General features: G+C 43.4%; 1 protein-coding gene across 1 annotated transcript; it reads left to right on the forward strand.

Moving 5' to 3' along the window:
- The first annotated feature begins 1,417 nt into the window (after positions 1-1,417).
- nid1a (nidogen 1a) lies at positions 1,418-26,432 on the forward strand. The gene is made up of 20 exons (XM_048270182.1): positions 1,418-1,747; positions 4,004-4,306; positions 4,675-4,904; positions 5,261-5,580; positions 6,634-6,774; positions 6,928-7,179; positions 8,414-8,614; positions 8,820-9,056; positions 10,457-10,594; positions 11,418-11,546; positions 11,949-12,092; positions 14,151-14,270; positions 16,168-16,395; positions 17,598-17,764; positions 19,831-19,957; positions 20,430-20,601; positions 21,625-21,782; positions 22,476-22,599; positions 24,491-24,603; positions 25,762-26,432. Exons 1-20 carry the CDS (start codon positions 1,544-1,546, stop codon positions 25,890-25,892), a joined length of 3,639 nt encoding a protein of 1,212 aa, XP_048126139.1. The 5' UTR covers positions 1,418-1,543; the 3' UTR covers positions 25,893-26,432.
- The last annotated feature ends 654 nt before the right edge of the window (positions 26,433-27,086 follow it).

Consider the following 27,086-nt stretch of genomic DNA (forward strand, 5'->3'; position numbering starts at 1 on the left):
AAATATGAAATTATGATTGTGGAAATATGTGTCTACACTGAGATACATTTAATCAGAGTTTTTAAAGTCAGAATCCTTCAATGCAATTACAAAAAGCTTTGAAGACAAATTTGAACAGAACCATAGGGGCAGCTGGGAGATGTCGCAGTCATACAATGAAGCTTCAGAACGATTTGGCCTACTTGACCTGTTATTTTGGCATTTTGATGCATTTTGACGTGTTTGTTCGGATTTGCTGCCACAAGATGGCGCCCTCGCAAAACACTTTGACTTCGTCTTCAAATCACAAGCTGCAGCCAGGGGCTTCTCCTTTACAAGAATGATTAGTAAAAACTCTATTTACAGCACACGCGCAGAAAAGTTGAAGTTGTTGGAATCAGTTATTCCATTATGTCGTCTAATCTAGGCTACTACGTAGGCCTATAGTATCAAAAAGATTGTCTTCCTCGAAGCTGCTCTCCAATTATGCGCAATGGCCCCACGACATTGTTGTTCAGTTTATGAAATAGGCCTAGGCCTATGGCACCCAGTGTGCCAAATTCAGGTCATGCTCTGATGACTTTTTGGAGTGCGTCCAGGTCCCCAGACCCAAGGACAACACCAGTGTTTGTTTAATAGTGGCTCTTTGAAAGACTTGGTGGAGCCTGTCGGCTTTATGCTGCTTGGATTGACCCGAATTATGCATTATATGTTCTAATGCTTGAATAGGTCCAAATAGATGCATAAAGCAAAATATCCACGCTAGTCCGGATAGGGCAGGCATGATAGCTGCTCACTTTGGTCCATTTTTGTGCACTGAGCCATGCTAAGGGGGAGACAACCAAACCCGTAGATTGGAGGAGCGTTTCTCTTTGAAATCCAGCGCTTACACGCAAACACCAGAGCACAGTCTGTAGCCTATATGCGCAACAATAAACGTATCCTCTGAGTTTGTGAATAACATTACCCAAAACGAATGCCATAGTGCGCGGGGACACATCTGGCACATCTGGTATATCAATTGGAGCGCTGTGAAGTTTCACAGAGGAAGCTATGTTGAAACTCCTGTTTCCTATGTCACAATCAAAAAAGCAGGTAGACGTCTTAGAGTGACTTTAATACTAGTTAAAGTATAGGCCTAACAGTCTTGTTTTTTGATTAACTCATAATTGTTATAGGCTAAATAGCCTACTAAAGTCAGTCTAGTCTATGACTACATAATCTAGGCTATAGCTAGATTGGCCTGTTGCTGGCATACCCTACAAGCAATATCATATGCCTGAACACGATGCAGACCTACCCTTGGCTAAAAGATTGACTGTTTCTGGTGAAAATATTTCGCGGTGAAACAACCTCCGAAAAAATCAATGTTGAAGAGGATAGTTCGCATCTCTCCGCCCAGCCCAACTCCGCCCCAGACTGTTCTACCCTCTGACAACTTCGTCAAAAGTTTTCTCTGCGCTTAACACAGCCCTGCGCAGGGGTGAGCCAAGTCGTGAAAGGGGCTCCCTATAACTTAAACTCCATTAAAACTATCTGTCACAGTACGTGCGTCGGTCTGAATATGGGTTGTCTCGGGCAAAGCTGGCTAATATGGGTTACGCTTCTAGATCTTTCAATCTCAACTCTAGGTATTAGCCGGCTGGAGCTGTTCCCCTATGGTCCCAGCGCAGGAGATGAATTGCTAGATTCAGGGAATGATCAGACGCGCGTATTTACACTGGATCACCCACTGATGTTCTTCGATGGAAAGTTCAGCAAGATCTACGTAAGTTTGCCAAGATGCTATATGCAATTTGATTACAGTTAGTTCTTCATGGTGTTGAAAATATTTTCCCAGTGATATACAGAAGATCAGTATGTGTTTAGTGGATTGTGTGTGTGTGTGTGTGTGTGTGCGCGCTTGATTGATCACATTAAAGGTAGTGTTGCATGATCATATACAATTCACTTTACTGTTCTTTGGGTCTGCACAGCTGAAGGGTCCTCTGCCCCCCGTGAAATGACTTTCACAGCACAACACTTCATGTGTTGCCCTCATCAGAAACACAGATGTCTTACTATGCCATTACATTTCCAATTCAGAAGATTTCTTGCTTCACTGTCTGTTTTCCATGTAAATTCTCTCTTTCATTCTCTCTCAAACACACACTCATTTATGCCCTATTTTTTACCTCCTGGTTTGTATTTTGATGTACTCAAAGTGTTGGATGGGATGGTGAGTTCTCTCTAGACATTTCTGGGGCCCTAGTGGAAAATGTTTCTGAATGCTAAGTGCAGACCACTCCTCTCCCCCACAGAACTCAGACTTTCATGTAAGAAAAGGATGTTGTGTGCTACCTTATCACTCAACTAAGACTAAACTAAAGATTCCCCTCTCCCTTCATCTCAATACGAAATTGTTTTTGTCTGTGCTTCTATAACATCTAGTATGTGTTTGATTTTATTTTTTATTTTTCATTCCATTGTGTTCCTGATAGCATGCTGAAAGAGTCTGTCTGCAGTATCTGTATTCCCTATGATTTTCTTTTTCTTTTTTTAACAAGAGGGACATACTGTAGGTGTACTTGGTGGCCATAAGTGTACCAGCAGTTATTCATTCATATGCCATCACGTTGACCAGCTGTGTGAATTCCAATTCCAAATGTAATAAGTAAAATGCATGTGAGCACATAGATACATGCACTCTTGAAATGAATGTGTTGTCCCTATCTGAATGTTTTCAACACATTCGTTTTAAGAGTGTGTCTGCATGTGGTTAATGGATGAATGAATGAAAGGTTCAGTATTTCCCTTTTTTTTTTCTTTAGCCCTGACATCCCATTACTGAAAAAGCACTGCTTTCTTGTGTGTGTGTAAAGGATGAACCTTGTCCGTGTGAGGCCACATTCTGCATGTGTGGAAAGTTGGAACTATCTGCACTGTACTGTTAAACATCCTGCACTGATACGTCTTCATAATGTTTTCAGTGTCTACCAGGAAGCCAATCTGATCTTGAATCCAAGCCATTTAACATTGTCCTTGAATGTCCTGCAACCTATTTGAGGTGTCAGAGGGAAGCCAACTAGAGCCACACACACAATTAGCAGTGTTTAAATCACAATTAGTATTTTATAAACATGACATTTGTGTCCAACTGTCTTCTCAGACAAACTGTGTCCAGCCAGCTAGAGAGACTCTGCTTCCACAGGCAAAGCTTAGTTCAGCTGATTCATCGCTGTGTGCATACTTTGTGCCAGAGCTAAATGCGCCCGAACCTGTAAAATCAACACCGGTCAAGACAGTCTGTGGCCTGCAGTGCTTGTGGACCAGACATGAAAGATGGAAACGCAAGAGCAAAAGACATGGATGTATGGATTCTTATGAGGGACAAGCTTATTCTCAAAATCCCATAAAGACATCTGTGAGAATTGTCTTTTTAAAATATTACGTATCGTCTCCCTCTCACACGGACTAGCATTTAAAAGGGGAGCGCAAGACCGAGAGGACTCTTCTTTCATCCAGCCTCTCACAGGAAGTGCTCTGGATGATGTGTCTAAATGTCATCAATCTACCAGAGAAACAGGAAGCTTCAGCCCGGAATAGAACTGTTTTTTTGAAAAAGCTATCAGGGAAGGCTATTACCTATTTCATGATTGTCTCCCTGTCTTGTACGTGTAGACATGGCCTTTCCTCAGGAGACAGTACCTCCTAAGCTGTTGTGTCTAGCTTTTTGTCCATCTATTTACTGTATGTGGTTGTCCAGAGATGTGAGAACCAGTTAGTACTGTGTAGTTCCACAAGTCCTATATGCAAATATGCTATATGAAAATCAGCGCATCTAGTCCTGTGACACCTGCACATTTTGTACTCTCCCTTGGTGTTTGTTCTCAACATGCGGAAATAGGCTTCCCTAAAAATGTATATGTCAGATATAGCAGTGAAAGTCTAGTGTGTTTCATGCCCCAAACCAAGGCTGCGGTATACAGTATATAGCCTACTGTAGATATAGCAGTGACACACTGTATTACATTGCTCCTTCCAGGTGAACACCAATGGATTCATTGCCACAGCAACACCAGCAAAAGAGGAAGAGTACCTGGGAAAGATGCCAGCCAGATTTGGCATGATCGCCGCCCTGCTGGGAGATCTGGACACCAGTGACGGGGTGGGTAAGGTGTACTTCCGTCAGGACTCAAGCCCATCCACGCTGCAGCTAGCGGGAGACCACGTGAGCAGGGCATTCCCTGACGATGATGAGGTGACCCCCACACACGTCTTCATCGTCACCTGGGTGGACATGACCACACACAAGGTCCTGTCTCGAGGACCTGGGCCACATCACAGGGTAAGACAGTTCCCTTTACAATCATAGCTGTGTTAACATCTCTTATGAGTATATTAAAGCCTCATGAATACATGACAGTGAGGCCAAACAGTAAAATCAAGCAAATCAATCAGCTTTAATAGTCAAGTACGTTCACACATACAAATAAATTTAGTTCCGGCTGTTGGTGTTGTCACTCTAGCATTACAATAGACAATATATAAACTATAGTGTGCAAGAAAGCGTTATGAATACATAAATACAAGAAAGCCCTAATGGATGCATGAAATCCTTATGAACGCATGAAAGCATTGTGTTTACCAAACAATGATCTCTAACCATGAAAGCCATGCAAATGCATATTGACTTTTAAATCCCCCAATATGTAGAGGAACACCTTCCAGCTTGTGATTGCATCGGTGGAGTCCACCTCCTACGCCATCCTGCTGTACCCGAGAGATGGACTGAAGTTCCTCTCTACCCACAACCCGGACGGCAGGAGCTCAGTGATCCATGCCGGTTTCAGTAAGGGGCAGACAGGATCTTCGTCCTGGTCGAGACAAGGGGTGTATTATCGCACCACTGATGACAAGGAGGCCTCCGTCCAGTCCCTTTCAGAGTGAGTATAGTAGGCTGACATTGTTCTCGCCAAGAATGGATATTGTATTTTTAGCACACAGATGGTGCACACAGCACACAGACGGTTTGCACAGGAAGCAAGAACACTGAGATTATTATGGGCTGCCTGTGACACCTTTTGCAAAGCACTGGAAGCTTTTTCTAAGGAGCTTTTTTTATTTCCATCAGCAAAAAGCTATTTATGAGAGTTTTCTTTTGTAATATTTGTTTTTGTCAGTTGACATTGAGTGAGAGAAAAACATCAACACTGATGTCTGTCAAACAAACTCGTTTCCCTAAAACTGCTCTTAGCTGCATTTTTGTCCAAACTTTGAGTGCTAATTGTGTGCCCACCAGGAAGACCAACTCGGGAAAGCGTGGCGTGTGGGTGTACGAAATAGGAACGCACCCATACTTCACAAACGTGGCACCAGGGGAAGTGACCGACCTTCCGCCCGAAGACCTGGCGGACTCTGGCCTCTACTACCCCAGGCAGGGGCAGCAGCAGGTGGTTGAGTACCCCACCTACCACCCCGTGGCAGAGGAGCTTGAGCAGGTGGACCTCTACCAGAGCCCAGCTCGTCCCCTGCCCATCCATCCTGTCCAGTACCAGCCTCACCAGCAGCAGCAGCAGACGGATGACCTCGCCCTTCTGGACAGTGACATCCAGGTCAATGGTGAGCTGTGAGCTGATGAACATGTAGTCACTGTTAATAATCGCTCTCTGTGCTCTGGTAGGTAGTGTTGTGTATATGCTTTCCAAATATGACAGTATGAAGTAGCAAGGAATAGAGACACAAAGGAGAGGAGGTTCATTTACATTTACTCATTTAGCAGATGCTTTTTTTTTATCCAAAGTGACTTACACATGTCAATCATATTGCAAGGCCCATTGTCCCCAGAGCAACTCGGGGTTAAGTGCCTTGCTCAAGGGCACAACGGTGGAAGCCTGGACTTGAACTTACAACTTTTCAGGCTACTGCATGCTGCACTGCATTGGGGGCAGCCGTGGCCTACTGGTTAGCGCTTCGGACTTGTAACCGGAGGGTTACACAACCGGAGAGTGTGTTTCACTAATTCACCGATTGGGATAAATGCAGACCAAATTTCCCTCACGGGATCAAAAGAGTAAATATACATATACTTATGCTAACCCAGCTCCTTAGCCATTGCGCTACCACCGCAGGTTCATAACAACAGGAACCCTATTGGAGGGCCATACTGAGAGGATCCTGTTAAAGTAACACAATTTGAGGCTTGATATTTATCCCTTCTCGTCATTGTACTGAGTACCCCTATAGCGTTATTTTTTAATGTGTAGGGCGGTCTGAAAGACTTTCATGGAACCCTGCATTGTGTAAAATGACGCTAAAAGGCTGTATCCAGTGCGTCGAACGTTGAAAAGGGCCATGCTCTGGTATTTTACGTAGTGTAATACCTAGCGTTCTGGGCATTGGCAATGACAGAGACACCATTCTTATAAAAAATTCGTTGTATCATCAAAATGAGTTTGAAGCGGTTAAAAGTTAAAAAAATACTATATAGTGTTGGACTAAGTTATGATGACTAAATATACACATACACACACTGATACAAATGTGATTCATTTAGTTTGAAAGTTCCTCTTGAGAGTGTGACATGAAACTGTTACACCAACTGAGTTGCTCTCTGAGGCTTTGTCCACAGCAGACTGTGACCTCTGACTCCTCTGTCTTCTGGATGACTGATAGTGTTCTCGTACAACTCGGACACCTGTGAGAACAACCGACAGAAGTGCTCCCCGTTTGCTGACTGCAAGGACCACGCCAGCGGCTACTGCTGCCACTGCCGACCTGGGTACTTCGGTAACGGCAAGCAGTGTGTGTCTCAAGGTTAGTCAGACTTCAAACGTCCATTTGATTTGACTTCTGCCTAGTCTAATAATAGCCTACTCGAGCTTGCAAGTGCTTGAAGCAAGCTCTCAGGATGTGTGAAGTTTAGTGTCTGGATTGATTGTTCTTTATGTATATTGACTTCTCTGACAGGAAAACCTCAACGGATGAATGGGAAAATGCACGGTAGGGTGTACGTGGGCAACTCGCCCTATCCCGTGGACTTTGCCAGCAATGATCTGCACTCGTATGTGGTGTCCAACGACGGGCGAGCCTACGTGGCCATCAGTGCCATCCCCCTTGGAGTGGGCATCTCCCTGCAGCCCCTTGCGGGCATCGGGGGCGTGATCGGATGGGCCTTCGCTCTGGAACAGCCTGGCTACGTCAATGGTTTTAGCATTGTTGGTAAGTCAAAGATACTTCAGGGGCTTCATGGAAATTACTTTTAAGTCTTTGGCCAAATGGGTAAATGTCTATATTAGCAACAGTATAGCATTGTTTGTAAGCCAAGGATACATTTGTGAGAGCACTAAAGGCATTGACCAATATTGCACTAAAAACCATTATAGAGTGGTAAAGGCAGTGACCATGGAACGATACAGTAGTTATTCCAACATGTGGACAAGACAAAGGATGCACTTGGAAGGTTAAACAAATTACTACTTACAATTTGTTTAACAGATACACTATATGGACAGAAGTATTGGGACACCTGGCCATTACACCAACAGGAACTTTTATGACACTAAACCTGCAGGCATAGGATACCTATAACAGCATCAACTCTTCTGGGAAGGCTTTTCTACAAAATTTTAGAGTGTGTTGTTTTTAGTCCATTGTCTAGAGAAAGATTTGTGAGGTCAAGCACTGATGTTGGATGAGAAGGCCTGGCATGCTATCTTTGTTAGTTCATCCCAAAGGGCTGAGGTCAGGGTTCTGTGTGGCCTTGGGCCAAACTCACCCAACCATGTCTTTATGGACCTTGCTTTGTGCACCCTATACAGTTGCACATAGGACAGAACCATGCTTGAATTCACTGAGCTTTTCAAAGCGACCCATTCTTTCAAAAATGTTTATGAATACAGACTGCATGGCTAGGTGCTTGATTTTATACATCTGTGGCAATGGGTCTGAATGAAGCATATGAATTCAGAGATTGAGTGGTTTTAAGTGTACCAATTAGTTTGTCCATATAGTGTCACTATCCTCTGCCTATAGATTTAAGTTCCTGCTCCTGTAATTGCAGGTGTCCCAATACTTTCATCCAGATAGTGTACCCCTGATTGCACCGCATGTAAACGTAGGGTCTGTAACATGGATATCATGCATCTGCATGAAAAGTTTAAAATGATGTCTCACATAGAAACAGTACATAGAGAGGATCATTTTAACGGAGCAAATGAGATACAGAAAAAGTCCAAACCCAAAACAAAAGCTAAACAGTGCGCAAGAACCCAATATGACAAACTAAACAACTAAACAGTTCTCTCATAAGACATTCATTAACACTTTTAATTATGTGTTTCAATATATATTTTTATTACATGAACATGAGGTGATAAATTGAGTGTCTGGTGTGTGGGGTTTAGATGACAGAGCTGGATGTTTGACCTGAGCTTCCTGCTTTGTTTGTACAAAGGCGGAGAGTTCACGCGTAAGGCTGAGGTCACTTTCCTGGAGGGCGGCGAGAAGTTGACCATCACTCAGGAGTTCAAAGGCATTGACCAACATGACCATCTGGTGGTTGACACCCAGCTTGAGGGCCGAATTCCGGAGTTACCACAGGGGGCAACCGTGCAGATCGACCCTTACACCGAGATCTACCAGTACTCCAACAACAGTGAGCCAAACTCCACACAAACGATGCCTCTTGATTGGTTATGATATGATTATGTTCCGATTTTAACTTTACAGATAATAGACCTCCTTTCTGATTGTTTTGCTATGCATCAATATGAGGCTGACTGTACTTTTGTTTAAAACAAATGAATTAATATATAGGCTGAAATGTAGTTCAAATCATCCTCTATGTTTTGGTTTGCCAGTCGTAACATCCTCCTCCACTCGTGAGTACGTGGTCAGCTTGGAGGATGGCACCACAGAAACCAAGAAGTACCAGTGGAGAGAGAGCGTCACCTACCAGAGCTGCGCCCACGACGAATCTGCCCGGAAAGTTCCCCAGACGCAGATGCTGCGAGTGGAGCAGGTGTTTGTCATGTACGACACCACACAACAACTCATGCGCTACGCCATGAGCAATAAGATCGGGGACATGAACGGTGGTAAGTGCCACGAATTATCAATACATTATCTATACATTTCCGAGAAAAAGAGGAGGATGTATGGTCACCCTAGCATTAGTTGTGAGATCTTTTTTAAAGGTGCTCTAAGCAGTGTTGGGTAACGACACTTCTGTTGAGGTTCAAACAAAACAGAGAGCTAGCTCGCTACTTCCTCCCCCTCCCTCCTGTGCAATTGAAACTCTCCTAAACGTGCATCTTGTCAGTGATTGGCTTGAACAGTTTGTTATGTTTTTTTTATGGTCCAAGCTGGACCATGTTTGGAGCCTGGGCTGTCCGCAGGGACCACGTTTTTTACAGTGTATTCAAGGCACAGGCAGCTAGTGGATGGTGTGGTGATGTTTCCTGTATGTGACAAAAAATGTAAATAGCTTAGAAACCCGTAACATTGCTTAGAGCGCCTTCAAGTCAAACTCAAACCTGGGTCTCTGTGGGCTCTAAGCTCATTTAGGAATGATTTTAAGTAGGGCTGTCAATCGATTAAAAAAAATAATCGAATTAATTACATACTCTGTGATTAATTAATCTAAATTATTCGCATATATAATTTTTGCTGTGAAAATATTTTCAATATTTAAATTCAAATGAATCATTGAATAATCAGCATTGGTGACATTAAAGTTCAAAAACTCTTTTATTATTATTTTCACTGTTCAAATAATGGCCATAATAATGTGAAAATGTGAAAATAAACTATGATATGACCTAATATGCTGAGGAAATAAATTCAAAATTGCTTCGGGAAGAAGGTTTTTTTCACAAGGCATTTCAGGCCACAGATATAACCTAGGGGACACAATGAAAATAAATTAACACTCCCCTCAATGTCAACACTATTTCTTTGCATTGATGTTCGACTTTATAGTTGACGAACTCTGGTGCAAATTCCTTGCTGCAGACATTGCAGAGGACTATTTTAATCAACACTTTATTTTTATCAACACCATCAGGCCATTTTTTAAAAGTAAATGTTCCAATCAATGATCTAAGCAGCACATTTTCTTCTCTCTCCTTCATTTTACAGTCTAATGGTTACTGACTAGAACGGCTCGGGGTCAAAGGTCATACGGAATCGATTAATCTGCGTAATTTTTTTAATCAGTTATTTTTTCTCAAATTAATTAATCGAAATTAATCAGTTATTTTGACAGCCCTAATTTTAAGATGTTTTTAAATTGGCGATTAGAGTGACAACCACCTAATATTAATTTACTACTTACTATACATTTTTTTTATACTACTGACTAAGGCTGTTGAGTATTGACCTATTGGCATTGTTCCATCAGTTCAAACCAGACAAATAATTAAATGGAATGTTTTTCTATGGGAGGGTGGTTTATAATTTTGTAATGAGGCTGTGGCTTTTTTTGATCCGCTGTTAGGTGGGGGTGTTGATGAGAATGCTTGCTACACTGGAAGACATGGATGTGACACGAATGCCATGTGCCACGCTGGAGAAGGAACCCAATACACATGCAAGTGTGCCTCTGGCTTCACTGGGGATGGCCGCATCTGCTACGGTACTATTTCATACAATTAACACTAGAAGCGCCAATCATTTCATAACTACTAGAACTGCCAAAGCGGACATTTTGATCCTTAGATTTTAAAAGCTGATATTCTGATATGTCAACAAAGATTTTTGGTTTCTGGTGTCACTACAAGGTAATTGTCTGTTATAGAGTACTTTGAAAGGCAGATTATAAGATTATAATCTGCCTCAGATTTGTTCACATCTTTGAATGATGCAATCTCCCCCATTGTGACCCACTTAAGAGCCTCTCTGGGAGGATTCTTGGTTATCTCCTTCCTTCCTTCCTTTCGTGGTGACTGGGGAACTTCACTCACTCCAAACATTATACTTTAGTTAGACTCACTGTATACAGGACACTGCCAATGTGCTTGACCCTGCTTCATTTAAGAGGGGACTTCTGGGCCAAATGTTAGTTAATGTGCCTGCCGTTTCCGCCTGAGAGTCCTGCACACGTAGAGTCCTTGCTAGTTGGATCAAGGGTTTTTCCTGCTGATCCCAAGTGGGAAGATGGAAAGGGGGGAAAAGGATGTTGGAAATTGGTCAGATTCTATCTTAAAAACATCTGTAATTACTAAACCTGATGGTATCCTCTCTAGTGATTCCTGGGAATGGGTCCGTGTAGAAAAGAGTTTAGCAGATAACCACCGCTGTGCATATACACACACACACACACACACACACACACACACACACACGTTACTCACAGGAAGAGATGCCAAGGAATGAGAGTTGTTGTTGGAGGAAGTGTTTAAGTTTGAGAGGCAGGTTACACAACTCTGTCCTGTTCTGTTCTTCCTTGTATTCTCCAGACATTGACGAGTGTCGAGAATCCCCACAGGTCTGCAGCACTCATGCCCTCTGTAACAACCAACCCGGAACGTTCCGCTGCGAATGTGTTGATGGCTACCAGTTTGCAAGTGATGGACAGACCTGTGTTGGTGTGTGTTTTTAATTGTTTTTGTTTACAGTATGTGTGTGTGTGTGTGAAAGGGTGAGAGAGTGAAAGTGTGGCTGTGTATATACAGTAGATACTATATGATCTTACATGTACGATCTGCAAACTAGCTTTAAATGATTTGACTTGGATGGCTTGCATAGTTGGATGTAAATTTCTATCTCTGAGAATAGCTCACCCACACTATGCTTTCTATTCCACATCAGACAAAACATTGTAAGTCCTTTACTGTAAGGCCTAAATTAGCTGCAGGATGTTGCCCATTTCAGCCTATTTTAGCTCACTGGCCAAAACATCCCGCTAGTGAGGTCATATAACATTATGAACTAATGGTGTTTTTGTTGATTCTGTTGTTGTTGTTGTTTACGTTGTTTGTCTGTGGCAGAGGGGGACCGCCCGGTGGACCACTGCCAGGCCGGTAGCCATGACTGTGACATCCCGGAGAGGGCCCGCTGTAGCTACTCTGGAGGCTCGGCTTACATCTGCTCCTGCTTGCCAGGCTACGTGGGCGATGGGAGATCCTGTCAGGGTAGGCTTGCCAAGGAAGAAGCACTGAACTACATACGGGAGAGCAGGAGACTACTTAATATATGGATGGACTCTAGATGGAATAGTGTGTGTTTTGTTTTTGTAAGATTTTCAAAAATAATAGTTTTAAAATAGTTGGTGTAAAAAAATAGGCTAGGGTTAAGGTTAGAGTTAGGGTTAAAAAAAATCCCTGTAATTTTTATTTTTTGGGCACCCCTGTGGATAGAGTGCGCCCTGAGAATTTGCCTATACTGTCCATGCCAAGGGCCTGCTCTACACACAAGCACACATCCACACACATCCCCTAACCTCACCTATACTGGGTGTATAAGCTTCTGCCAGCAGGCAGACGGTATAGGGTGCCGTCTTTCCAAACCAGCTCGGCTCACAGATCATTCGTCCCCACCAGTATGAGGCTGTTGAATAAGCTAGGAAAGGAAAACACATGAACCTCAGTGTGCGTTAATACTGCACTTTACTACTACAATAAAATGCTAGTGATGAAACTGCACTTTGGTGCAGATCTTTGGTGTTACTTGTACTAGTCTTTTGGTGTTTTGTGTATCGGTCTTTTTGTGTTAGTGCACTGGTCTTATAGTGTTATGTGTACTGGTTGCTGGTTTGATGTGTCATTGTTGTTTTGTGGTTGTCTGTCTGTCTGACATGCTGTTTGTCCTAGACTAAATAAGGACTAAATTAACATCTACAGTATGTGTCAGACACAGGCACTGGAACTGGCAAGAGATATTAAGACTCTAACAACAAAGACAGTCTGCATAGTGTTGTGCACTCCAGAAGATAGTTTTAATGAGAAGCATAACATTTTGACCAGCAACCACCAAGAGTTTTGATGTTTTTGTGAAATGCTGAACACAGTGTTTTCAAAGTTAGTAACATGGTTGTTAGTTTCTGCATCACCCCAGTAGGGGAGATGAGCTATATAATGTTTTCAGGATAATGTTTTATAGTTGACAGGACTTTCTTGCCAAGAACCAACTCGTTGTTTGCATTTTTTCCTTGAAAGGAATGCTTGCTATTGCACCGTTTAGTCGCTCGGAAAGCTCCATCAAAGGCTCCTACTTCCCAGTTTCCAGCTCAGCAGAAACAGCTGCCAGGCTGTCAGGCGTACTGTAATAGCGAGTGTTGGAGGCAGATGAGGAGAGTGTGTAGCCTTCCAGACAGGAATGCGTGTAGATAGTGTAGCTGTGGACAAGACAGAGATGAGTCACAGATGGGATTTTCTCTCTCACTTGTTTCTTTCTTTCTCTCTAAAGGTCTTTCTCTCTCTTTTTCTCTCTTTCTCTAAAGCAATCTCTCTCTCTTTCTCTCCTCCCTCTCTCTCTCAAAAGGTCTCTCTTTTTCTCTCTCTCTCTCAAAAGCAATCTCTCCCCCCTCTCTCTCTTTCTCTCTATCCTTCTCTCTATCTCAAAAGGTCTCTCTTTCATTTTCTCTCTTTCTCTCTAAAGCAGTCTCTCTCTCTCTCTCTCTCTGGCCTCATGTGACCCCTCCATAGCCCTTTCTCCTGGCCAGACACCAGCTGGAGCCAGACCAGTGAGAAGCCCCAGGAGCTCCATTCACTTGCGTGCACATGTGGCCTACACAAGAGCTAGACATTAGAATAGACATACAGAAGCTCCCGCCAAGATATATGCTACATAGACATTTTTATACGTCCTCAAACTGATGGCTTCTGACTACTGTTGCACACTCTCTTTCTTTTTTTTATTCAAAGTTGCTTTATCAGCATGAATGTATGGGAACAGTGTTGCCAAAGGTATTGTTGATAGTACCATACAAACTAATTAATACATTAAACAGGAGGGGGGAGATACATCAGTATGGGGGTGGACATAAAGGATCTAGAATTAACAGCAGTAAAGAGCAAGAGTAATAATAGTGTGTGTGTGTGTTTTTGTCTTTCTCCTTCCATATGTCTTTCTTTCTCTCTTGTTCTCTGCCTGTCTGTCTCTCTTTCTTTGTCTCTCCCCCCCTCTCTATGTCTTTCTCTCTCTCTCTCTCTCTCTCTCTTTCTCTCTTGTTTTTTCTCTCCCTCTCATAGATATCGATGAATGCCAGCCAGGCAGGTGCCACCCTGATGCCCAGTGTTACAATACGGACGGATCTTTCTCCTGCCAGTGTAGACCAGGTTTCTATGGTGATGGCTTCTACTGTTCCTCAGGTACAGTAGTCTGGAGATTTGTACCAGCTCACGTCACTGTCATGTCAATCACTGTCTTCATACCTAAGGACAAGAATATATTTACCCTTTATAAATATTTTTCCCCTATGTCATTCTATTTAATTTGTAGGATAAAGGCTCGAAACAGTACTATGAAATGATATCTGCTTTTGAGGAAATACGCTACTGTGTGACTCTCATATCAGTAACGTCCTGGTACTGTTTATTTACAGTGTGCCATTGTTTACTTTTCTGTTGGACTAATTTGTGCCAAAGTGAATTCGTTCAGACCATTTCTGGATTGCAGGTCTAGCGTTAGCTAAACGCCGCTTAGCACCAGCTGGAACATGTCTATCAGGAATGTTGGATCTGAACGAGGGAATTTATCTGCCCCATGTGACAGAGGGTGGTTTACATGCTTCTGCCATTGCAAATATTGTTTCATTTCAGCCCGGCTTTGTCAACAGTCGCAGGTGGTCTCCAACCCTGGACTCAAGCAGGACTTACAGTATTATATAACCTTAACACAGCAACATATTCTTTAACCTCTTTGGGATGTGATCTCTGGTCTCCTTTGGGTTTGTGTTCCATGACTGGAGTTAAATAAATGTCATGCTTTAGGATTGTACTTCATAAGGTAGAAGTTGATCTCTTGCTGTTGCAGCTGTTTGTAGGTTGTACCATTTTGTAACCCTTTACTACACTGCAGTATCCTTGTGTATGATTTTGGGACTTTGTTCCTTAAGGTTTTTTGACGGCTAGTAGAGATTATGCCACTGCAACAAATCTGACACCGTCACCTGTTCGTGACATTCAATTAAAGGCTGTATGCATACAGTATCTGTCATCTTCCTACATGTCGGTAACCAGAGGCGTTTTAGCAGTATAAATCCCCAATATTATTCCCTTTGAAAGCATCAGTAAAGCATTTAAAAGCATCATCAATACCACCAGCTAAGGGGGTTTTTAGGCACTCCGCACTAACAACACCCCTTAGCTGATGTAGAATCAGTGTAACCTACGGCCTCTCGGGGCTTATTGCTTAAATCAGTTGTATTCCTTTACAAATGACAAGTACCTGCCAATGAATGCATTGCTGCCTGGTCAGTGGTTTGGCATTGTGTTTTGGCTTGGAGTTGTGATGTTCCAGAGAGGAAAGACTGAAGAGTGTGTGTGTGTGTGTGTGTGTGTGTGTGTGTGTGTGTGTGTGTTCGTTCAGGCTTGTTCTGTGGCCTCCCGGTCTGCTTGTTCTTCTGAATACCAGACTGGAATGATTTGGCTGCGGTGTTTGTCCCACAGGAGGCTGTGGATGGGTGGGGGAGAAGGGGGGTGGATTTGGTAACCACACACTCCAGATGTACTCCCTCTGGGGTCTGAATTACTCATAGCCTAAACCCAATGCTCGATTATCTTACTGAGGTGTGTGTGTGTGTGTGGGGGGGGATCACAGCAATTCGGTTCAGAATAAAAAACTACACAAACTTTCTCAGAATGTTGAAGAAATGTTGAAGAGTTTGTGGTTTACCTCTCCACCCCCCACACACCCCCCTGCTGTTTTGAAATGCCCCCCATCTGTTCGCCAGGCCATGTGGAGTTTGTCATGTGTGTTCATATGTGTGTTTATGTTTGTGTTCTTATGTGGGCTTTGTGTGTGTGTCTGTCCACTTATCGGTTCTCCATGTGTATGTTTGTGTTTGCATGTGTTTCATTTGTGTGTCTGTGTGTCTCTACTTGTGTTTGCATTCTTATATTATGTTTCATTTGTGTATATGTGTGTGTGTGTGTCTACTTATTAATTCTCCATGCTAGTTCAAGTTTGTTGTGTGAGTATGTTTGTGTTTGCATTCTTATATTTGTTTCATGTTTTGTGTGTGTGTGTGTGTGTTTTCTCCTCCAGAGCGAGAGAAGACACGCTGCGAGACTCACAGAGAGAGTGCCCTCAGTGCCTCTGAGCCTGGCCCACGAGGTCCTCGCCCCCTGCCCGGGCAGTATGTGCCCACCTGCGACGTGGAGGGCAACTACGAGCTCATGCAGTGCCACGGCAGCATCGGCCAGTGTTGGTGCGTGGATGCCAATGGCCTGGAGATCTCTGGCACCCGTACTGGCCCTGGCAGCACGCCAACCTGTAAGGGAGCTATTAGACTGGCGAGCGCTGCTTGACTCTGTGCTTGTTGTGGTCTGTCGGGCTAAGGTTAACACCATTTATGGATGTTTCTTAGTGAGAGAGAGAGAGCCATTCATTAAAGATGGCATAGAATGGAAAACCGGTTTTACTTTGCCTTTGTTGAATGGGGAGAGTTCGGTGCATGGCCACAAAGCTACGAACCGTGAACCAGAAAAAATGTTGTTTCATCCCTCGTATACAAATCTCGGACTTTCAGATGTCCACTAAAAATGGGTGAACCAGAACAAATACAAACTGTGATGCAAGCCATCCCTCCATTCACTGCTCCCTCTCCACACGTTACATAACCACTTTGAGTTGGAGACTTCGGTAGATGTTGCTGGAGACTATTGTAAACAGTCTTTGCCTGCAGGGCAGCCAATCAGTGTAAAGTTCACTTAATTATTTAAGAGGGTGCCAGATAAGCATGAGGGGGCGCTAGATATCTGCTAAAATTGGCCATTAAATGGGCTTGTAAAATAACATCTAAGCATATTGACAGACCAAAGTTGCAGAACTTCTATGTTAACATCATAGAACAAGGTCAAATTCTCCGCTCATGTCATCTTTAAAGATACAGTCTGTGACTCTAATCCAGTATACTTTTTGTAAAATTCATGGAATTGCTCCTCATAGCTATCTATTCTGTGTGCGTGCTCTGTTTATGTCGTATGCTATCGTGGCTCTGTAAATTGGAAATAAACATTTGGCTTGAAGCCATGTAGTATTCTAGCCAACTAACACATCACTTCAGGAACACAGTAGAAAGGGGTGCAATATGATTGGCTGTTGACTTCAAATATCAACAACCTCTCACTGCCATCATGGACTATACCTTTAAATGTCCTCCATTGAAGTCATTTAATGCCATGATTTATGTAGCATCAGATGCAAAAGCCTTTAAACCCCACCTCCGTCAAAAATGAGATAATGATAGTGAGTGAGTGCTCTCCACACATAGTATACGTTAATCAAATAATTTCACACCAAACCCACTGAATACAACTCTCTTCCTGGTCTAAAATATAGATTTGTAGGCAAAAACCTATAGGAGCCTGATAAAAAAAAATGCTCATTTAAAAGAAAAGTGGTCAGATGGATTTAGAGGGGTTTTGCATTTGAACTCTTCACATGTACTTATGGTTCTCCCCTGACGTGTGCAGGCAGTGGAGAGACAGGGCCCATAGTGAGGCCCACCCCCAGGCCAGACATCTACCCTCTACCCGCCGGCACCAACCTGCTGTTCAGCCAGAGCGGGAGGATCGAGTACGTCCCCCTGGACGGCTACAGCATGAAGAAGAGCGAAGCCAAGACAGCTCTACACCTCCCAGTAAGTAGTTAGGGCCACGGCAAGTGCACTGTTAATAACCATTAACTTGGATAGCCCGGCTATAGTGAACAGATGGTTTGTTGAAAGGTCACCTTCTATAAACCAACTGTATACTACTGCCTACACTGCACTATATATCCTGTCCTGTCTATGCACCACCTGTCTTTGTATATCACATTGCACTTTTCTGCTTTTTTGCACTTCTGGTTAGACGCAATAAAGTTTAATCTAATCTAACCAAGCCCAAGTTGTTTACTAAGTGTCAACAGATAGTTTAATTGTTTATATTGTTTGATAGATTGTTTATAATCTGAGCATCTATAGATAGTCTATAGGAGACTATCCTATGTAAAGTGTGACCAACTAGAGAGGACTGACCCTCAGCCAACTGGAGAGGACTGACCCTCAGCCAACTGGCAGTGACAGTACTTTTTTACACCAGTTCAATGTTCCAGAGTTTACATAGATCACCAAAAGCTCAGGCCCTCTTAGGTCTTCTAAATTAAACAGAGGTCTCTGTGTTAAGAATCACTAATGCCATAACACTTCTGCCATTGTTTATCAGTCCAGATGGAAGATATGTAATGTATGTGAAAGTAGTCAACAAAAAGATCTTGGATTGTCTTAACCACAGTTGAAATCACTACATTCAGTCGCTACTTCCTTTTGTGGCTATTTGTGTGGGCCTCCAATAGTTTAGTCGTCTCTGTGAATTCTGTGAAGATGTGGTGTTCTGTTGGGATGGTGGGTTTGTACATTGCTCAACAATGTGTTTTCTCCACAGTATTTCATCTGGAGAGGGAAATACTTGGAAAAAGAGCCATTTTATGGACACTTCCCTTGACATTGTTTACGCCCGCATGTCCAAGCCATTGCATTGTGGCACATTCCCAAGCAGGGGAAGCTCGTACTCGGAACCCTTAACCATAAGTCCAGCATTGTTGTAGGAGAAGGGCCCCATGGCTTGGCAGCTGTGCTGACCTTTGTAAAGGAGAAATATTTGACCACAAGTGATCTCAGTGCACAGCAAATGTCCTAGACTGAACTGTTTGAACAGGATAGTTGTGACAGGACCGAGGCTGTTGCGCTGCAGCATGGGGGAGTGGGTCAGTTGGAATAACACTGTTGGAATGCGTAGAAGGGCTGATTGGAGGGGCCTCGTCGCGGAGAGGAGATCCTAATACCTTAATAGACGTTGAGCTTTCCATGCTGGGGGGCAGGAGCTCAGCATATGGAGCCATATTATGAATCTGAGCTGGGGAGAAGGCAATGTTGAGCAGTGCAGGGTTGTCTCTTCTAAAATGTCAAACTGCAATACCTTCAGGTTTAAGTCCTCCGTTTTTTTAAGGGTAATTTTGAACTAAGGTCCCATTTCAGTTGTTGTATTGAAGTAGTTAGTATAGTTGCAATGAAGCCCGACTTTGTATTCACTGACGTGATTATTTAATTTTTTGGAAGAGTTTTCCCTCTCGTGACCTGAGCCGTGCTTCAGAGAGAAAACTGCATTTTCTGGCATGTTCCACGTTTGTCTGTTCCATCCACTGAAAGGGTAGCCTATGGCTTCCCCATACGGCATGCACAGCAGAGAGTGAGTCAGTTCTCCAGGTTATGGTTTAATCCGTGCCTTTCTCATACCTTTCACCAGTCTGGTCCTCATTATGTCCATATGCCAACATTTACACTAATAGTTAACATCAGTGTGACCTGACTGAGATGAGAAAACAAGCTCGTCTGCTTGCTTTCAACACACGGCTCTGTGATATTGATGCCTCAGGATGATCTGAGTTTCGCACTTGCTCGCTCTGGTGTGTTTGTGGTTTGTCTACCTGGGATGGCCAAGTGGAAAAATCTGAACAAACTTTACGTTTTTTAATCTTCCTTCCTAGAAAAACAGGGTCTCAGCGGACCTGTAAAATGTGTTAAGGGCGGGTGTTAGGGAATCCAGATAGATAGATAGATACTTTATTGATCTTTATTGAAATTCAAGATTCAAAATCTTCATGGGACAGCTCAGTGGTCATTTTCAATCTGGACAAACTCTACTTTTGTTTTTCTCCCACTTCTAGGAGAAAGTGGTGGTCGGGGTGGCGTACGACTGTGTGGACAAGATGGTGTACTGGACAGACATCACCACCCCTGCTATCAGCAAGGCCAGTGTGCAGGGGGGAGACACCATTCCCATTATCAGATCAGGTGGGTGATGTTCAAACACCTGACACTGATAGCACTGATGGAGCAGTGATAAATACTCAAGCATATCACACATTTAGAAAACTTTATTATGATTAATGCTCACTTGCTACTTGCGTGCTAACTTTAGTGGATGCACAACATCCACCACATACTGTATATTAGCACTCATTGGTGTACAGTATGAAGACTTGCCAGTGGAGCAACTGATGGAGGGGAAAGGGTAGAAACAGCTTACTGGCACAAAACAGGAAGAGAGGGAGGACAGTCTGAAGTCTGTACTCCACCCATGTAATAGGCTTAAGCAAGCTCCAACAGTTACAAATTCTAGCGTACTCACACATTTCAAACGTAAAACGTTTTGACTTTTCTTGACTTGCTTTCATTTAGCAAGGACAAAAAGTGCCTCGGGCAGAGATGTTTTGTAGCTGTTGTTTCTCCAATGTTTGTTTGTTTGTTGTTGCTCACTGCATAGATCTGGGGAGCCCTGAGGGCATTGCCATAGACCACTTGTCTCGGACCATGTTTTGGACCGACTCGATGAAAGACCGCATCGAGGTGGCATCTCTGGACGGAGCACAGCGCCGTGTGCTCATCGACACAGATCTGGTGAATCCCCGAGCCATCATCGCTGATCCTGTGAATGGGTATGTGTGTGTGTGTGTGTGTGTGTGTGTCAGGGTTGTGCATAATTCGAATTGCAATTCTACTTCCTGTTTGCTACCTCAATTGAAATGCAAGTGAAATTCAAGAATTTAATTGGAATTTAAGAGCCAGTTTCAATTCAATTCTGGAATTTTGCACAAGCCTGGCGTGTGTGTGTTTGTGTGCGCTGGTGTGTACGTGGACGTATACGCGTGTGTTTGTGTGCATGTGCGTCCATGTCACCCAGCATCTCTCTGTATAAAAGAGCTACAATATGTGAACTGGCAGACTTGGTACAGAGTGGTATTACAAGAAAGCAGGCGACTAGCTGGTTTGCATGCTACAGTAACTTCCATGAATCTGTGCAACACAAAGCATTGGCATTTTTTACATTACATCAAAAACGGTTGTCTCTTCACATACTGTTGCTATTTCTCAAGTCATTGAAATGTTTTAAACAAAACTCAAATCTACACATAGCACATAGAACAACTCCATGTTGGGGGGTTAACCATGAAATGGGGTTGTTGACCTGTAATAAAAATGATTTATTCAGAGATGAGGTTACAGTCAGCAAGTGCTTTCACAACACATATCATCCAGTGGATCACAGGGTAAACATTGTTCCGCACGCTTATGAGATGTTGCCCAAGTTATGTTGCAGATTACTCAAGATATAGCATGGAAAAATGTTGATGTTGGAAAATGTGGAACAATGTTGGATAGCAGTCCAAAGGGGATACAATCCTGGATGCTGTGAAAAGTCCAAGTTACACAATGTTAAGCTAAACTCTTTATGCAATCGTGCAATCGTTAAAAATACACATCTCATTGTCAGCTTGGTGAAAACGGGATGTTTGGGTTAAAATTGATTGCTTTTTTACCCACATCATTTTGTTACCTAACAAATCCCTCTTCCTAGATAGATACATACTGTATGACGGATCTTTATCAGATGACTATGCTGATGATAAATGTGACTCTGTAATACCAAGTACTAAATGTTTGTCTTTTGTGTCGGTCAGATTCCTCTACTGGTGTGACTGGAACAGGGAAGCGCCGAAGATCGAGGCTTCTCACATGGATGGCACCAACCGAAGGCTGCTGGCCAGAGATGGCCTGAGTCTGCCTAATGGTTTGACCTATGATCCCCAGTCATCCCTCCTGTGCTGGGCAGATGCCGGTGAGCACCCCCCCCCCTCTCTTTCTCACACTCTCTCGAGGCGTGAAGGCTTCTTCCTTGTTCTTGCTGACTTTTCTTTTTCTTTTTTCTCTCTCTCCCTTTTCTCTTTCTTTCGCTCTTTCTCCTCCTCTCACATACAGAAACACACACACTCTCTCTCTGTTTCTTTTTTCTGTGTCTTTCACTCTCAAGCTCTCTCTGCTTCTGGGGCGTTGCATAAAGGCATCCCGGGTAGACAGTGAAAGGTCGTGTTAAAATCACACCTGTTTAGGCCTCTTAAGAAAGACAAACAAAAACCCGAGTTGAGGTCACAGCTTCTTGACCAGAAGCCTTCCAGTCATGAACTCAGGGTGTGTCTGGGTGTCCCCTCATAAATACTCTCAAGCTCACAAAACTCTCACAAAGCGGGAGAGCGTTTCATAAAATTCAGTTTTGCCATGAATAAATAAAAGCATTCAAGTTAAATGGTGTGGCTATGGGGTGAGCCATACATTATATACTGTAGCTGACATAATATTTGTTTGCCAATGTGATGTTTCAGGAAGAGCCTCTGGACTCAAAGTGCTAGATTGCCAAATAATTAGTTTGTGAGGTAGGCTACAGTATATGATGTGTGTTTAATTCCATACCGCTACACTAGTATCTTAGTAGTGATGTGCATAATGATTCTTCTCTTTGTCCTTTTGGGCACAGGTACCCACAAAATGGAATGCATGAACCCATCGCAGAGTGATCGCAGAGAAGTTACTGAGGCCATTCAGTACCCCTTTGGCCTCACTGCGTACGGGAAGAACCTCTATTACACAGACTGGACGAGGTGAGCCACTAAGCAGCCATGACGGTAGCCATTCTCAAATGCAAACTGCTCCGGGCTACAGCAAGACAAGATGAAAAAACGAAAAGTTCCTCTCGTCTCGAGTGATTTATCGTCCTTTGAAAAGTGCGACAGCTTGATCTGCATCAAGGCTCATGCAGCGTCAGGCTCTGGTGAGGTGCCAGTTTATGGGCGGAAGAGAGATGGGGTCAAAGTTCAAATGGCTTGGCGTCAGACATCAACGGCTCTCTGTTCGACCGAAGCCTTGATGTTTCTCGGATGCGGGGGCTGGAGTGCTCAGGCTGCCGCATGCTTTGCGAGACTAGTTCACCACTGGGCATGTTTGCCATCAGAAACAGAGGTGGGGTCAAGGAGCCTGCTCAAGCAATAAGTGGTGGCAGCTGGTTGTAATTTCTCAGCTGTTCGGTTGTCAGTGAAAGGCAGGTACTGGGCCTCACTCCCTCTGTCTTTCTCTCTCTCTGCTCTGGGTAGAGCACTGAAAATCTATACTCAAGTAAAAGTACAATTACTCCCTTCAAAAATGACTTAGGTAAAAGTAAATATTACCATCTGAGAAATCTACTCAAGTAAAAGTAAAAAAGTACTTTGTTAATAAATTACTCAAGTAACAAGTACATTTTTACGCCTATTTGCTTTTCTCCTTCTTTGTAGGCTAATCATATAGGCAAACATATTTTAACAACCCATTTCAAATATATTTTATTAAATATACTTTAATATTACCTGACACACTTGTGTAGGCTATCTTGTCATAGCCAGAATAAGCATTAAGTTGCTACAGGTTGAAAAGCAGTCACTTCAAATCCATTGCCAGCTGATTCTTCTGCTTTGCATTGATAGAAGTCTGGTTATAACTTCACCATACAGAACATACTGTACATTGAGACTAGGCATTCTGAGGCATTTACTTCTGAGGCTTGTATATGAATTTGTAGGCCTACTTTTCTTGTCCAACGTGATTGTTGAACGATGCTGGCCAGAAATTAATATAGGTGAAAGTTTCCGTGTCATGTCATACCTCTCATCTCATTGCTACGCTGTCTCACCAGAAGATGCAGCAGCTGGCAGGACGTCATTGCGTTAACTGAGCTGTTAGATATGTAGAACATCTACTTCCTTGTAGTAGGCTACAACGTGATCTGATTGATTCTACATACCGGTAGGCCAGTTATTACTTTTATAATCGTCGGGGCGATAGTAGAGCGTAGAAATGCATTCTGAAGCCCTGTTTCTTTTCTCCCAATGCCGTTGTACACCGAGGGAGAGGTGCGCTTCTTTCGAAATATTCTCTCCTCCGATAATAAACTTGTACTTGTAATGAAAGGCAATTGAATATGTAGCAAAGTAAAAAGTAGATTACTGGCTCAAAAATGTACTTGAGTAAAAGTAGAAGTACCGTTTTGAGGAATATGGAAAGTTGCCGTTCCACGAAAAAAATACTTTTTTACTCATGTGCGTTACTACCCTGCTCTCTCTCTCCCTCTATCCCTCCCTCTCTCTCTCTCCCTCCATCCCTCCTTCTCTCTCTCACTCTCTCTCTCGCTGTTCCTTGAGCTCTATCTGGGTAGTGGGGCTTGGGAGGGTGTTAGGTTGCTGTGCTCCGTGCGTCAGGAGCCAAAAGCAAAGTCTGTCCCTGGAATGAATCAATCGAGACGTACATTAATCGAGACACACTCTACCTTGAAACCTCCTTGATCTTCGTGTGTTTATCATCCTTGTGTGGTCATCATGATGTTTTTCCTTCCACTGTTGACCACAGAATGAATGAATGTAAGCAATGTGGTGTACTGATGTCCGAATTCTGTCTGAAGCTGTATTATAATTGCAACACCAACGTTCACTGTGTGTTTGTGTGCTTGTGTGTCTGTGACAGGAATGCTGTAATCACAGTGGATCGTCACACAGGAAGGGAGCTAGAGGAGTTCCATCCCCAGAAAAAGTCTCGTCTATATGGGATCACAGCTGCCTACGCCCAGTGCCCCTCTGGTAAAATGCCTGCGTTTCCTTACACTATTTATCTTCGGCAAAAAAATCTGTATGCTGTGCACTGGCTCTGTAGTAGCTAGTGGCGTTTCCCCCCGCCAAGACACAAGTTGTTGATGTAGCCCCTGACATGGCATGCAAATATAGCAGATGTTTGTGTAAAATGCCCACAAGACTGATGGTCATGGAAAAGGCTCTCCTCCCCACATCACCACTTTACTCTGAAGAAACTTCTTAGAATTCTCTCTTAGGCCTCTCTGTGAGGGGCGACTGACTGCTGCGTGAATGAAGTAAGTCTGGTGTAGCTCGTATCCCAAGTGACCTCCGGCAGTCAGTCAAACAAACCCTTTATCCTTCTAACCTTGGGTGTACCCACGCAGGGATCGATTTCTGGCCTATGTGTTTTTGTGCTAAGGGCAGCTTTAACTAACTTTGTTTTTAGGACGGACATGGGTGGTTACAGTGAAACCATCACTTCTCCTCAGTAACAGAACTTGGGTTTATAGACTGTGACAAGGCAAAGTCGGCGAACAGTAAGGATGAGGCCTCCCCTGGACATCTGTGTCTGTGTGTCTCACTTTCAAAATGAACTAATTGAAATGCTTTGCCTAAGTGAATAACTGAAATTATCACATGACATCACATGATTTCTGTAGTTGAGAAGGGAGACACACATGGAAAATCACGGCAGCACAAAAGATCATTGGCCGCCCCCTGCCTCCCTTGGACAACATTGCAAACACACGCTACCACTGCAGAGCCATGAACATTACCAAAGATTCAACACACCCTGCTCACCATTTCTTTGAACTGGTACCATCCGGCAGACGTTACAGATCTGCAAAAGCACACACATCCAGACTCAGAGACCATTTTATTCCTGTAGCCATCCGGACTCTAAACACTTACCGGTACTTGTAACTTCATCCCTGGCGCATTATATGACTTCCAGATGCACTTTAGCCCCTACACAGCTGCCGACGCTTAAAGTCATATTTATTACGTATTTATTATGTGCATTTTGTGTACTATATGTTTTGTTCTTGTTGTTGTTTGTTCTTGTGTCATGCTGTAGCACCATGCGGAGCTGCGCTCCAATTTCGCTGTACATTTGCTACAATGACAACAAAGCTCATTCAACTTTGCTTGCTCTTTCGCCAGGACAAAATTACTGCTCAGTCAACAACGGAGGCTGCACACACTTGTGTTTGGCGACACCTGGTGGCCGCACATGCAAGTGTCCGGACAATGCCGTAGGAGTGAGCTGTGTAGAAAGTGAAGGGAGGTACTGAGGTCAAACGGTGGAAGAGAGGAAGACCAGACGAAAAACACTCAGCAGCACCCCGGTGACCATCCAGCCTCGGAAGCTGAGATACTGACCACTGTACCTGGCACCTCAGTTTCTCAACAACAAGAAGCCACTGAATCATGCGCTCAAACTGCTGTGTGCTCAAAATTATTTTATATAGCCTGTCACAATTTATTGTTTTTTTTTTTAAGTTTATTTCTAAATCATATGAGTAATATTTCAGCGATCATATTTGTACATAAGCCCATATCCTAAATATATTATTGTTATATGGTGCTGTTGGGCCCTACATGGACATAAGAGGTGTAAGGGAAATAATTACTGTGAAGGTTAGCCTACTTCATTGGCTCTGTGACCTATAAACATAGACCTCTGGCTTCCTATGGGGTAACACTGAATTAAAGAACCCTTTTGTACTGATGTTCTTTGAAGTAATAATCACTTCAAACAGCTGCATTTAAAGAAGAGATGTTCACCTTGTACAGCTGTGCAATAAAGGTTTTTGGCTGTTTTCTACAAAGAATTCATTGTGTTATTTATTTGTTTTGACCAGATATGGTACATTAATAATTCCAGTGGTAAACAATCTAGTCCCACTAATATAAACAGTAAAGTCCCACTCAAGTGTCTTGTTCTGACATGTGCACGGGCTTCATCAGAGGATGGCTAACAATAACACTATGGGCCCTAAATGTAACTAAATGTACGCCATATCGTTCAAATGGCTGAGTATACCTATTTGCTTGCAAATGATTGAGTAGGCTATAGTGCAGCAACTCCAACTGGGTGCAATCCACCATAAGGCCTTAACATGAGTGAGTCAGCTCAATGCTCACAGGATAGCTTAAGTTCATGCATGAGACACACATACTTATATATAGACAGACACACACACACACACACACACACACACACACACACAAATTTGGTCTCCGCATTTATCCCAATCCGTGAATTAGTAAAGCACACTCAGCACACAGTGAGGTGAAGCACACACTAATCCCGGCGCAGTGAGCTGCCTGCTACAACAGCGGCGCTCGGGGACTTCAGCCGTTCCTACTGGTCGGGGTTCGAACCGGCAACCCTACAGTTACAAGTCCGAAGCGCTAACCAGAAGGCCATGGCTGCCCCCCAGTAGGCCACAGCTGCATGCAGAGACCAAATTTCCCTCACGGGA

This window comes from Alosa alosa, chromosome 18 (assembly GCF_017589495.1).
Source record: "Alosa alosa isolate M-15738 ecotype Scorff River chromosome 18, AALO_Geno_1.1, whole genome shotgun sequence".
NCBI classification, from domain to species: Eukaryota; Metazoa; Chordata; class Actinopteri; order Clupeiformes; family Clupeidae; genus Alosa; species Alosa alosa.